This window comes from Talpa europaea (assembly GCF_964194135.1).
Source record: "Talpa europaea genome assembly, chromosome: 1".
NCBI lineage: Eukaryota > Metazoa > Chordata > Mammalia > Eulipotyphla > Talpidae > Talpa > Talpa europaea.
The window spans coordinates 54,639,935-54,655,500 of NC_140073.1; the positions used below are offsets into that span (position 1 = coordinate 54,639,935).

General features: G+C 37.9%; 1 protein-coding gene across 18 annotated transcripts in view; it reads right to left on the reverse strand.

Moving 5' to 3' along the window:
* Positions 1-15,566, reverse strand: part of DLG2 (discs large MAGUK scaffold protein 2) — a gene marked incomplete at both ends in the record, with an annotated part of 1,956,162 nt that overhangs the window by 415,140 nt on the left and 1,525,456 nt on the right. For all 18 annotated transcript variants that reach the window (XM_084247148.1, XM_084247146.1, XM_084247145.1 and 15 more), the window contains one exon: positions 3,841-3,909. In XM_084247148.1, coding sequence (XP_084103274.1) covers positions 3,841-3,909 — 69 coding nt within the window. The remainder of the gene's footprint in view (positions 1-3,840; positions 3,910-15,566) is intronic.

Consider the following 15,566-nt stretch of genomic DNA (forward strand, 5'->3'; position numbering starts at 1 on the left):
TCACACTCTCAGTCTACCAGAACAACACCTTGGACTCTTCACAAGCATGTGGACCTCAACAGCCATCCCAACTGTTAGGTTAATTCTATTTAGTGATTCCTAGGCTTAGAGTCAGTTCTTGTTCTTTATCACTTTTTACCGTAAGGAATTCTTTTATTTTTTTTTTTAAGATTTATTTATTTATGCATACAAGATCTGGGGTACAGGCCAGAGATGTGGGGAAAGACAGGATTCACCAGAGACAGAGTGGGGAAAAGAACAGGCAGATTGACTGAAATACACTGCTGAGGGGAGCAGCGGGTGAGTCAGGAGAGGTCTGCTGTGCTATGTGGGTTGCTCCCTGGCCAGCCGGGGATCGAACTCATGCTGCAGAGGCTGCAATTTCTTCATAGTGCGGTGCTTAACCCCTTGGGCCACCAGGGAGGCCCTACTCTAGGGAATTCTTCACTATGTCTAATTTAGCCTGAATGTGCTTTATGAATGGTGTTACCAGTGCTCTGCAGTTCAGTACAGTTTTTCAATACTGTTACAGGAATGGATCTGCACAAGGGATTCCAACTTGACTGCAAATCTAGTCTGTATTACTTTCTATATACATGTCATTGGAAGTGCCATTACTTAATCTTTCTGAGAATCAAAAAATTCTAAACCTTGATTCTCAGAAAGGCTAGGAATAGAATAGTCATGACTTTGCCCTATTTTTATTCTTAATTGGTTGCATATTTTGAATGTAATTTCATTAGCACTGATGAAGTTCTTTTTCCACAGCACAGAATCTTAACTCAGTAATGTTTTCTTGATAGAATGATGTCCCTTTCTTTTGCTAACTGTTCTGTCCTTTCCTGGACCCTTTCCACATATCCTATTTAGTATGCAGAATTGAAATAAGCCAGAAAGAAAAAGAAAAACACAGGATGGTTCACTTGTAAGAGAAATGTTGGGATCGGGTGGGGGGGGGAAGTAATTATAATAAAGTTAAAATCAAAATCAACAAGCAACTATAAACCAGAGATGTTCTTCAGGGTGGGGGGGAAGAGAGTAGGATCAAAACAGGGGTGGGAAGAGCACAAGGGACTATGGTGATGGAACACGGGTGAATGGACTGTGGGAATTTCACGGGGACTATAACCGAGATGAGAAAGCATACATTGTACAAGAAAAGAAGAACGATGTAAAAAATATATAAAATTTAAAAAAAAGAATTCAAAACTGGTAACAGTCTCTTGAAGGTTATGACCAGCAGCTGAGTTTTGTGGAATTGTTTTAAACTGTGACACTTCCCAGAAAGAGGAAATTGAAGAGGGATATGATGGGTACAGTCACAAGAACCCACAAAATGGCACTGCAGGCACCTGAGAAACATTCTCAAATTCAAGTGCAGATTGTTCAGAGGTGGGGGAGACTATTTCCTCTTGTGTGTTCAAGTTGTGTCTTTGTCTTAACTTTTCCAAGTTCTGTGTATCTGAAATGTAGGAGCATTCTTATTCTGGCCCTAAGTTTTTTCTTAGGGAATTGAAGATAAGCCAATATGTAGAAAAGTTTATTTGTAAACATGTTTACTAAGTACTAAACCATAATCTTGGTAATTAAAAATTTAAAATATAAATATTAACTTAGCAGTGAAGCTGACTCAAACAATAATTAGGATTACTCTCACAAATTATTATTACTTGTATATATGCTCTTCAAAGCATAGTAGAGACACCAATTTCTGACTGTCCTTGCACACACACATATACCTCTAAGGAAATACAATACCTATCTCCACTTTATAGAAAAGGAAAATGAAGCACAAAGAATCCCAGTAATTTCTGTTTCAAAGATTAAAAAGTGCCTGAGCCAGATTTAAACTCAAAGTCTGGCTAAGATCCATAATCTAGTCCACCCCGTGTTTTATTACAGAACCAACTGTTATGAACTGTTGGTTGAGAACTTGTGGTTTTTTTTTTTAAGGAACAGAACAAATGTTAGAATGATGGAAGGTATTCAGTTGAGAAAAAAATGACTTAATTGCCCAGAGTTAAGTTCATATATCCTACCATCTCTCACTTTCTGTTTTTTGTTTTGCTTTCTTTTCTTATTTACTAGCGGAACTGGAACTAAATGATTTGATGTACTACACCATCAAAATACAAGAGGAGGATGGGCAAGAGGAGTTATCCTTTGGGGGAAACAGGAGAGATGACATTCCTTTCACTCACCCCCACTGTGAGTTGGAGACATTCAGTGGGTTTCCTTAGCTGAAGCCACGAAAGGATATATGCCATGAAGTGTTGATGAAATCTACGCTGTGATAGAAAGGAAGGACTAATATCTCCCATCCAAGTGGACATCTACTTAGCTATGGAGGTTGATGACTTGGCCTATTGCTAGTGAGGTTGCAAAAGAACCCTGGGAAGAGAATATGCCATTAGACATAGAGAGAGGGAATAAGCTCTCTCTGGTAAATTCCGGCTAAAGGTTTTGGAGAGGAAAGCTGCTCCTATCTGCAACCCGCACATTTGTAGCTGCTAAAGACAGATGAGAGAGGGGACTATAAGTTTGTGAGGGTCTCCTACTCAGGCAGAACAGGGCGTGCATCAGAAGAGGAGTGCTACTGCTAGGGGACTTGTGAAGAGATAGCTGTGTCTCCCAGGGGACCACATGGCCAGAGTTGTTATTTAAGCTCATACTGTGAGCGGATGTCCAGTTCTCTACTTCTACAAGTATTGGTTATCACCTGAGATAACCAACAAAAGGGGGCAGCCAAAGTAGAAAGGTAAGAAACTGCCAGCTCCCTTTCCCTTCTACTTGCCTCAGTACTACCAGAGGAAAATTCTAAGTGAAAGAAAGATCATCTCAAGAGAGAAGACCACACCTCTACCAGCTCCAGAAGGTTTTTTGGGGAGCTCAAGTCTTAATTATGTTGTAAGGAGGGATAGAAGCTTGAATAAAACATAAGGCTTGATGTGAAAATGACATATAATGGAGATTTGAATCAAAATACCATTAAAATAGTCTAATTTTCACTGGGAAATAGGTTGAATAAAGCACAGAGGGTAACATACTGGAGAAATGAAATGATTTATTTTTTATAGATTAACTAATTAAATATTCTCAATTGAACCAGTTGCAATTATAAGGTAAGTAAAGGAAATATTAACTCCTCCCCCAACCCCTCCAGCTTTTATCTGATTTGGTAATTTAGGAATACAAAAGCTAAGTCAGCCACAAGGAAACCCCCAGAAAATACCTTCCTTCTCAAGTCTTGCCCCACTTCCTCACACGCTTTATGGCACAGCCTTGAATTGCTCAATGGCCTGCAGTACCCCATGCTTGCTCATGTAAATGTTTATGCTTTTGTACATGCTCTTTTTTAGGCTCAGAAACTTTCCTTCCTATACATCTCAGACAACTATCCACAGATACTTCAGTTCTCAGCTTGAGTTAAAACCAAACACGGACCATTTATTTACAATGTCTTCACACATCCAGTTCTCTGAAACTATCTTTACCTGCTCCCCATCTTTTAAACCAAATCTCATGCAGAGTATCCTTCCTGGATCCTCACTTAATTCCTTATAGCATACAATTTCCCTTGTGATGCTTACACTGCATCTAAGTATGTGTTTGGACTTCTGTCGCTCCCTCTAGACAAGACAAGAAAGGAAGAGAAAGAGATCTTATCTCACTCAGTTAAATCTAGGAGCTAGCACAGTGCATGGCACATAAGGTTCAGAGGTATTAAGAGGAATGAGAGAAAGTGAGTGAGGCAGGAGAACTGAAAGGGGAAATTTCCCAGTACTTGAAGTGCTGAGGCTGCACAATTTAAGAGAAGGCTCTGCGTTATTCTTCTCTTACCCTTCCAAGGAGATGGCTCTTTGTAGAGTCACCGAAGGCTGGCGGGTTGCAGTACTGTGTTGGGAATGACTGCAAGAAAGAAAAACCAAACACAGACCATTTATTTGCAATGTATTCACACATCAGGCTTGTTGTCAAGAAAAGAACCAATCTTGAGAGAATTACATTATGCCTTAATTGTTCTTCGGTAATAAGTAGAATCATCACTAACATATATTGCTTTACCAAATAAGGGGCTAGTATTTTCTTTTTTTTTAAGATTTATTTATTCATAGAAGAACTGGTGTATAGGCCATAGGTGTGGGAGGGTTGAGAGGATTCATCAGAGACAGAATGGGGAGCAGAACAGGCAGATCTACTGAAATACACTGCTGAGGGGAGTAGCTGGTTAGACAGGAGAGGTCTGCTGAGCCATATGTGGGTAGCTTCCTGGCCAGGATGGAACTCAGGCCACAGGGGTGATAGCATGATAGAGCTGAGACTAAACCCCTACACCACCAGGGTGGCCCATTAATATTTTCTTATAATTTTATTTCAACATGTATTATTTACAAATAAGTTTTAAGTGACAAGCATACATGAAAAAAAACAAACATGATTGGAAAAAGGCATTTTCTCCCTTAGAATATGACACAAGGTCTAAGAACATAAATATCATTATAATACAATGTATTATTTTTAAATGAAGAACTTTTTTTCTAAAATAATTTTAGTAGCAACAATTTGGAATATTGGACTAATATTTAATTATTAAAAATTAAATTTGTTCATGATTTCAAATTTGCAACACTGGCTTATAAAAGTAATAAAAATTCACCTTGCTCATTGAACAAAAAAACTTAAAAAATGGGACTTACAGTTGTATAGCAACCTTAAAATTTAATGTAATTCCATATTTTGTTTTGGTTGCATAGTGACAAAAGACTGCAATAAAAATGACAATATCTAACATTTATTGAGTACTTAGATGCCTCAGTCACTTCTCTAAGTTTATATGTTTACAGTTCTTATTTCTTATAATTCTATGAGGTATGAACTGTTGCATTTAACAGATGAGAAAATTAAGGTACACAGAGGTTCAGAAATTTGCTCAAATTCGCGTTGTAAATAAATACCTGTCATTGAAATGGCATCTAGACTATCTGATTCTAGGGCCATTATCTTTAACAGTGTTGTGACCCAATGCTACCTCATTAAAAAAAGTAAGTTAAAATATTTTCCATCTAATCTTAGAATATGCTATAAACATATTTTGACTGACCAGTGGAAGGCAGCATAGCATTCAGGAGCTGGGCCATGTTGCCAGACTGCCTGAGTTCAAATCCCAGCTCCACGGCAAACACCATTGTGACTTTGCACAAGATTCTTAAAACTCTCTGGATGTAAGTTTCTCAACTGTAATACTGGGATAGTAACAGAACCTTCCTCATGGGATTATTATGGATGCGGTGTTTAGAACAGAGGCAGGTACATGGTAAAAAGTACATGTTTGTTAAATAAATGAACTAATATGATATGACAGATTTAAATTTACTTTGAGATGTTAGGTACAAATAAGGATAGTTATTTCTATCACTTCAATTAGCCGTATAGTCAATACCACAGAGTACATATGAGTATAATATACCTTAAGTGATCAATAGCAAATTAAAATATATTTCTATATATTGCAAAAACAACATCAATGGAAATAAAAATAAGAAAAAATAAAAAGAAATCCACCCAGAATTCCATTACTTTGGAATTATTGAATTCTCAGATATTATAGAATTATCTAATTTAATTCTTGCAGCTGTCTTACTATGTAAGAAGAACAAAATACAGAGAACTCAAATAATTTGTCAGATATAAACAGATTGCAAACATGGAGTCGGAAGTCAAACTAAAGCCTATCTTGATGCCTTGTGTGTGTCTGTTCCGCTCTTTGCTACTGACTCTCTAGAATGCCCCAGCAACATGCTAAACAAAATAATATTTCAGTTTTTCCTACCCTTTCTGCTCTTCCTTGTGCAAACAATGGTCCTCCAAGGACTGTTGTCTTTATCCAAGTATCATTTGGTTGTGAGCATGTAGAGACCAGCCCAGCATTTTCACTCTAACCTCATCTGCCAAACTCCCATTTGTTTCTATATAGTACCTTGTTGGTTGCAAATCTATCATCTAACTTATTTTATCCTTTCCTTTACCATTTGTCTTCCACTGGTTTAGAAAATACCAAATGTTCATCTTGGTTAACAATCAATGATGCTTACTAACCCTGATCGCTTCCTTACCATTGACCTTGTCCACATGATTAAAACAAAGACATATTCAGTGATCTCTCTACAATTGTCACTACTTTAAGCTGTTTGCTTTATTACACTCTCCTAAATTGCTCTAATAATGTCCCTCTTGAAATTTTAGTGTGACTTAAATGCAAAAGTTACCACGAAGTGCTCATAAAATTTCACTCTTTTAAGATTATACATGCAGAGTCAGCCAGTTTCTCCTAGCATGTAAATTTGAAAGAAACAGAGCCTTTTACAACATGCAATCATCCTTTTACTTTGCTAAGACAAATACAATGAATTATCTTATAATCAAGACCTATGAAAGCAAGGAAAGTTTTGTTATTCTGTGAGAGTAATGTTTAAGTAATCTTTACTTGCATGGAGAGTACTGGAAGCAACCAGTAGCTTCCAGCCATTATTATCACCTGGTGGTGATGACTGACATTTAAAAAATACCAATTGTATTCCCCTTAAGAACAAACAGGTCACATCTTTCCATATTATTGGCTACATAGGCAACATGCTGCTAACACTAGCATGACTAAAATATTTGGAACAGATAGCCATTGCCTGGTTCTTTCACCTTCTCAGCTAGAGAGCCTAGTCACATGGAATTCCAAGAATTGCAGTAGAAAGTAAGAAAGGAGAAAAGCACAGCTAATACTTAAGACTTTCGACACTGGCGAGTTAAGTACTTGGAATGCTCTTTGTCTTAAAAAGAGTGCACCCTCAAATGACCATCCTCCTCATATCTAACATTTTCCCAGACATATTCTAGAGGCCAAATACCTCCTTTGAAACATTCTACAATGTGTCTCTCTACTGCTCAGCAGAGTTGACACACTGTTCTGCACCCCATCCCATCTTTCCCACACATACACAATATAACCCAGAACTGAGAACACCAGCATTTATTCATGTGCTTGTTTGTCCTACTAAGTTGTGTTTGCTTTCAGATCCATACGTACACTCTCAGGCCTGAGCTGTCTTTTGATTGATAAATACATTGGATGGAGTTTGACCTATTTGTAGCCTTTTATAACTGGGAATTAACTATTGCGCCCACATTTGAAGGAAATTAAATTAAGGTTGAAGGTCTTTTTTTTTTTTTCAAAGATTTTTATTTATACAAGGACTGGGGTACAGGCCAGAGACACGGGAGGGTGAGAGGATTCACCAGAGACAGAGTGGAGAGCAGAACAGGCAGACGGACTGAAAACACTGCTGAGGGGAGCAGCGGGCAAGGCAAGAGAGGTCTGTTACCCCATGTGGGATTCTCCCTGGCCAGCCAGGAATCGAAACTGCACTGTGGAGTCTGCAGACAGCTTCACAGCACAGCACTCAACCCACTGCGCCACCAGGGAGGCCCAAGGTTGAAGGTCTTATAGCTTGTAGGTGGTAAAAGTAGAGTCAAGTTTGCTAGCTCCAAAGTGCTTGGTCCTCTGAGACAAGCCACATTGCTGACAGGAAAGTGAAATCAAAGTTCTGTAATTAGGCCTCCCTGGTGGCAGAAGGGGTTAAGATGCAACCTATGAAGCTATCTGCAGCCACAGCAGTTTGCTCCCCGGCCAGGGAGCTACCCGCATGGGGCATCAGACCTCTCCTGACTCTCCTGCTGCTCCCCTCAGCAGTGTACTTCAGTCAATCTGCCTATTCTGTTCCCCACTCTCTCTCTGGTGAATCCTCTCGCCCGCCCCCCACACACCTCTGGCCTGTATCCCAGTTCTTGTATACATAAATAAATCTTAAAAAAAAAAAGTTCTGTAATTAGCCCATGTATATGAATCAACGTAATTTTTTTTTAAAGTTTTAATTTGCATCAATTTATTTTCTTCTGAATATTACTTATATATATTTCCAAAGACCTTTCATTACTCCTTGTCACATTTGTTTACCTTTTTCTTGAATACCATTTTCTATCACTTATCTGATCTCTCTTAAGAATTATTTTCTACTTATTTTTTCTCTTCATGCATATGCATTAAGTTGATGCTAATTTAAATAGAAGAGAATGTCTCCTTTCATATCCCATCATAATACAAAATATGATCTAACCAAAAATTCATCACCTTCTTGCACGAAACTGAATATTCTCCCTGCTCTTTTACTTATATATATTTATATATATATATTTACTTGTATAATTTTTATATGTACTGGTTACACTTAACAAATGCTAATTGGGAACTTACTACATTCCAGGGATTATGATTGGTGTTTGTGTAGTCTATTGTATCAATAGATATAAGTAGATTATGTTATTGATTGTGTCATAACTAAGTATAATATAAGGTAAGTTTTAAAAGTTAAGGTAAATAATGAAGGTACACAGGTATTTTTTCCCCCTATATGATAAGTGTTGTCTCCAACTTTTTAACTAATAAATCAGTCATTGGATCTGCTTGTGTGCATTACAAGAATTTCTTTTTTTCTTTTAAAGATTTATTTATTTGTTTGTTTGTTTGCTTGTTTATTTATTTATTTGTCTATTTATGCAAGCACTGGGTACAGTCAGAAGTGCGGGAGGGCGAGAGAATCCACCAGAGCCTGAGCGGGGAGCAGAGCAGGCAGAAGGACAGAAGTACACTGCTGAGGGGAGCAGCGGGCAACAGGAGAGGTCTGTGCGCCATGTGGGACCCTCCTCCGGTGGCCGGGGAGCAGCTGGGGATTGAACCGGCGCTGCAGAGGCTGCGGGCAGCCTCGCAACCCAGTGCTCAACTGCTGCGCCACTGGATTTTTATTGTTTGAGTATTTACAACATTATCATCCATATATTAGCTTTCTCCATAGGAGACTTCACAGTCTTCTAACACATGAAATCTAGAGAGAGTTTACACTGCACAGTCAAAATGTGGTTAAGGTGATATAAGAACCAGATACAACTTCTAACTCATGGTTTTTCCTGCTCCAAGCCATTGTCATTTTTATATATTCACATTCATCTTTGTGACCAGTCTGTGATGAAAACAGTCACCAAAACATTAGCCATCCTAAAAATCTTGCTGATCACTCTTAGGGAAGTGCAAGGCTCTGAGGGTGCTCATCAAGGATTGATTTAATGTCCATGACAAATTATTTGCCTATAGTAGTAACAACAAATTCCAGTATCTTGCTGTGTGTAGTGAACAAAATGGCATATGACTGGTCCCAAAGTCTGGAACATCAGGAGCAAAATTGTTTTATTTTAATACAACAGACACATTCCTGCTTTTACTCATTGTGTTTTTGGATGTCTAGTTGCACATCATTTTTCTGGATCTTCATAGTACTCAAGCTCCATCTTTAGAGGTAATGGATGAACATGTATCAAAAAACTCCTTTCTACACAGACTATTCTTCAAATGAAAAATAAAATATTGAATGACATAATAAGTTAAATCAAGTGTCAGCTAGTCTCATGAAAATAGTTACTTCCAAAAGGCGAAAATATTTTAGTTAGGAATTTTACATAATCTATAGATAAGTAATACAGCATATAAGACAATTAGAGAATATGGAATTGGAAGATTTTTGTATAGCAGTTGAGATTTTAGGTATCTATCTAATTGATATGTTCTGTGAATCACTTCATTTTACACAGGAAACAAGTTTTTCAGCATAATACATTCTGTTTTTTCTATTCTTTAACAACATCTGGGAAAAGAACAGAAGTCTACAAGTCAGAAATGTGGGTTTCCCTACTGTGCTCCTAATGAGTCTATGGCCTTGCTGACCTTGTTTTGATCTTTTCTTCAGTTTGAATAGTAATCCAATGTTCCTGCCTTCCCCACCTACTTTATTGAGTGCAGATGGAAATAGCAGGATGATGGGGAGAGCTTGGGAATTTATGCCCTTGGGTTAGATATTTCCTATTCTTAATTAGGTACCTAACAGCTTCAAAAACAGAACGTTCATCTCTAGCCTGTCATAACAGATGATAGTGCTTTCTCACAGATTTCTCTGAGGGGAACAATGAAACAACAAATATAAAAGAAATTTTAAAAAGTGATAAGTAAAGTGGATAGTGAATGGAAACTACTTTTCTGAGGCAACATGACTTGGTCATCAGGTGACTGAAAGTGGTTACCTGAACTTGAGCTAACCAATGGGCCTAAAGAAGGATATTGTGGCCAAAAGTAAGAAACGTCAAGAGTATGGTATCTACAGGATCTGAAAATTGCATGTGGTGGATGAGTGAGGAGTCTAGGACAATGCTTCTGTTTCTGATTGGAGTGACTGCCAGTGTTGATGCTTCATACTAAGATAGAAATATGAGATTCGTAACAGATTCGGGAGGTGATATAATCATTCCATTTTAGTAGAAAGTTGTAGTACAAGAAAGTACATTTTGGAGACAAAATAATATATGCACTTTTGAAGTCATGGGTATTTCTAGAAAGATTTTGAGGAAAAGAACTGAAAGCTGAGATGGGTATCTGGAGAGAGCCAACATTATAAGAATAATAGAGAAAGTTTAACATGAACAAATGATTAGAGAAATAGGTAGAAAAACCAAGAGGATATATTATCAGTTAACAATGGGAACAGGGAGATAGTTTTTCAAAGAGAGTTTGGTCAAAAGTTGCCAAAAACATTAAAAAAATCAAATATAAACAGAGGGAAACCTTGCCTTATTGGAGTATAGATTACATTCTGTAGGCAAACATGTCACGAACAATTTTAAGTAGTATTAAAACACACTTTTAATTTGTTCACTTTTGCTGTTCAGAAAGAGACTTCCATGATCTGCAGGCATATAAAGCAACTGGAAAAGGGTTAGGGAGGTCAAGGAACTGTGAAAGGAAGCTTGTCCTTGAAATATTGGGTGTGAACAGAAAACGTTTTGTCCTAGCATTACCAGGTATCAGTCCTTAGAGAACCTTTCTATACAGTTAATGGAATATTTTCCTTTCCCCTGGCATATGAGGATAGGGATAAAGGCAAAGAAAAATAAAAGGAGACTTTTGCTTTCTATCATATTGCTTGGCTCTATTTTCAGTGAATTGGTTCTTTAATGTAGATTTTTAATTTGGTCCAGTGGAGTGAAACTAGGTGCCAGCAGCAAATCCTGTTTAAATAAGTGCTTGATTTTCCAATAACAAGGAACTTTTTAAAAAAGACCTTGCTGCTAAGAACCGTCCAATAATATTTAGCATTCATAGTCATTGAACTGTCAATGTAAGAAAAATACCAAATGTAAAATACCAAAGTAAGGAAAATGCTTTTGGACCTTAATGACAAGCATCCAAGTGAAGGAGACTGAATATTTTCCTCATTAATGAAGAATGACTGCTTCTTAACAACTGAATTGGATGCAAGTTACAATTCCAGGAAGATTTAAGTTAAAGGATTTGAAAGGACTTAAGGGGAAAAAAAAATAATCTATTATATCTTTCTTCCTCTTCATATCTCTTAAGAGTTGCAAAGAATATTTTTAAAAAAGCCCTTTTTAAGAGGCCAAAGATTTCAGTAGAGTTCATTAGCATGCTAGAGACTCAATCATTGATTCGCCGTGACTTGATTTCCCAGTGATTCCATCAGTTAATACCTAGTCATTAATACCCACGCTTTGCAAAGCATGGTGCCTGATGTAATGAAGGAAACAATACAAGCTTGAAAAAGGACTACAGTCTTCGTGCATTCATGGAACTTGGAAGGAAGAAGCTTTGTCCCCTCAGTTGAACATTCTCATTCTCTATGCTTCCTCTAAGGTGGACAGCAGCCCTGCCAACCCAGTGCTCAGTTCAAAAATCTAGGCATTTTCACTGATTCTAGACTTTACATCATACTCTACAACAAATTCATTAACTAGCTCTTTCGCTTGTACCACAGAAATGTAACCCACTTCTCCAGAGCTTCCACTTGAATGGAAACAACATACTCCCTTGTTAGACCATTGCAGCAGCTCCCAAATGCATTTCCTCCTGTCCTACAGCGACTTCTCACACCAACTTGTGAGGAGATTGTTTTAAAAGATGAAATCAGCTCAAGCGTGCCGCCTGTTTACAAAAAAGTTTCCACAGACTTCCCATTACAATTCAAAGTTGGTGCTATCGGCTGTCATCGTTTGCCTTTAGTGCTGACTGCTCACCACTCTGACCATCACTCCCCCAGATGCAGCCTTCTGGCGCTCTTCCTGGCTTTCCAAAATCCTCTCCAGTTTCTCTCTAAGGACATTTGCTTTAACTGCTTGCTTTGCTCTGAGGTTTTCTCCCCTCCTGTTCAGGTCTGAACTAAAAGGTTACCTCCCCCAGAGAAGTGTTCCCTGATCTTATAGCTAAAGGCATTCCACTTCTATTCCAGGCATTGCATGGCCTCTTACACTATTTTATTTCTTCCATAGCATTTATATTTATTATTCACTGAAATTGTGTTTATTCATTTTTTTTTAAGATTTATTTATTTATACAAGAACGGGGATATAGGTCAGAGGTACGGGAGGGTGAGAAAATTCACCAGAGAAAGCAGGGGGCAGAATAGACAGACAGACCAAAGACAATGCTGAGGAGTGCAGAAGGCGAGACAGGAGAGGTCTGCCATGCCATATGGATATATCTCTGGCCGGCCGGGAATTGAACCTGCACTGCAGAGGCTGTGGACAGCTTCACAGTGCAGCGCTCAACCCACTGCACCACCGGGGAGGCCCTCATTTTTTTCTTGTATACTAACTTCATTTCCCTTAGAAGGTGTAGACTATTGCTTCCATAAGTAGGGACAAGAGATATATTTTTAAATTGATGTAGTCCCAGCTGTTTATCTTTGCCTTCACTATCACTGCTTTGGGTGATGTGTCCGTAAAGATGTCTTTGATGTGCATATCCCATAGTGTTTCGCCTATATTTCCTTCTATGTATTTTGTGGTTTCAGGTCTTATGTCTAGTTCTTTAATCCATTTTGAGTTGGTTTTTGTGTATGGTGTGAGGTAGTGGTCAAACTTCATTCTTTTGTATGCAGTGACCCAGTTTTCCCAGCACCATTTATTGAACAAACTTTCTTTGCTCCAGGGCATATTCTTTGCTCCTTTGTCAAAGATTAGTTAACCATAAATCTAAATGTATGGCTTTATATGGGTAAATGGATATATGTAAATAGAATGTGGATATGTATAGAGCAAGTGGGTCTGTGAACTCAAACTTGACCTAGCTCTATTAGGAGAGGATAACTTGCTCAAGATTCTTTACTGATTTTAATAAAAGGTCATTATTTTAGTGTCATCTAATGCAAGCCATCTATCTTGCTGAAGTAATGCTTCTTAGATTCCATTTTCTTTCCTTGTTTTTTTTAAAAATAAATTATTTTATTTTATATAATTCTTACATCATTTTTCATTTTTGCATAATGTATGCATTTTCATTTTGGTTATATTCCCCATACAATTCCCACCCCCTTTTTCTGACCCTAATCCCTCTTCTCCTCCCCGCCCGCCCCCCCCCCCACTGTAGTGTATCTCTGGTCTATAGTTGCTTGTTGATTTTGACTTTTACTTTATTGTAGTCTTTTTCCTAGTCTCTTATTTAGGTTTTCTAAATTCCTGCTATGAGTGAGACCATCTGGTGTTTTTCTTTTTTTTTCTGGCTTATTTTGCTGAGCATGATCCTGTCCAGCTCCATCCATGTTGCTGCAAATTGCATGAGTTTATCTTTTTTGATTGCTGAGTAATATTCCATTGAGAACACTTGTTGACTTTATTTGAGAAGGAATAGCCAGTCAAACCCTGTCGGGTATTGCTGTGTTCCCTAATTCATGTCACTTCTTATACTGAGCATGTTATTGGCTTATAAATGTTTCAAGTTCTTTCATCAACCTCCTGATTGTGTCAAAGCATATCTTTGTCCATCTATATATTCATTAAACTAACACCATACATATACCAGGCAACAAGCATTCCAGAGTTCACTTTACTTAATTCACCATCTCATATTTATTAAATTATTCTTAAATTGCTTTCTTATGGCATCTCACATTCAGTCATCAAACACTTCTATGTCTATTAAAAGTCAGGATTGTGCTAGGTGCTATGAGAGATCACGGAGAAAGCAAGCCCATCCCATCCTATCAATGATCTTATAATTTAAAGAGAGATCAGCAAGTGATCAACTAGCCAGAAAAAAGGGGGGAAGCAAAAATAGGTTTACGAGCATCATAACAGAGTTATGACTTGGAGGTTACAGAAGTTCAAGTAAAAAAATGAGAAACAATTGCATTTTTTAAAGGATGTTTTTTATAGCTTGTTTTGAGGAAGCATTCCTTTTGAATTTTTGTATTTTTCTTCTGGGGCTCATATTTCTGAATATCCTATTAGTGCCATATTAGGAATAACACAGGATATAAATACTGCATTTATTCCTATTCCAGGAAATACCATGTTACCAAAAATTATTACTATTCTAACCTAACAGTGAAATATTCAGTTTTTTTTTTTTTAAGATTTTTTTATTTATTTATACAAGCACTGGGTACAGTCAGAAGCACGGGAGTGTGAGAGTATTCACCAGAGCCAGAGCGGGTAACAGAACAGGCAGATTGAAGAAATACACTGCTGAGGGGAGCAGCCGGTGTGGCAGGAGAGGTCTGCACACCATGCGGGACCCTCACCTGCAGCCGGGGATGGAACCGGCACTTCAGAGGCTGCAGGCAGCCTCACAGCCCAGCGCTCAACCTCTGCGCCATGGGGGAGGCCCGTGAAATATTCAGTTTTGAAGTGGAACATTGCAACCAAAAATCATTTCCAAATGTATTTTATTTTTTGAAACCTTCAGCCATTTACTCTGCACAGGATCCTTTAAGCAAGACACTCAATAAGTAGGTAAGTCATAAGATGATTTCAAGAGCCACAGTCCTTGCTATCACTCTTTGCCATGCCTGCTGCCTAAGTCATTCTTAGGACTTATCTCAGGCAGACTCAGGATCATGAAAGCTTTTATAACCTCTCAACTTCCTTTCCCCTGCGCCAAGGCATACACTTATAGTGTAGTTTCCACATTATAGTAAAACACTGTTTTAAAAATGGCTGTTTCTGCAGTTGGACTGCCAGCTTCCTGAAGGCAAGCACCATGGTGAATTATTCACTGTACCCCTCACTTCATCTAGCATGTTCCTATCTGTGAACTGAGCACTGGGATGCTTACTGTGGCATTTTCACTGGAATCCCAAAGCAAAAATATTCAGTATGTCAAGCAAAACCATTGTAATTTCTTTTAATGAAAGCAAACAAATATACCGGTGACATTCCATATATCCAGCACCCTTGACAAAGGTAGAAAAGAAAGATATATTCTCTAGTAGACCAACTCATATTCATGAAAAAGAACAATGCAAATAAGGAAGGAATCCATCTATTGACAATAAAATAACACAGTGGTGAATCTTAATTTTGCAGTAATATCTGTGATAGTGTTTTCCATATGAAACAACAATAAGTGAATTCTGCTCTGCTGCAAAGACTTGTGTCTTATTGGAAAAGTCAAGTCGAAATGG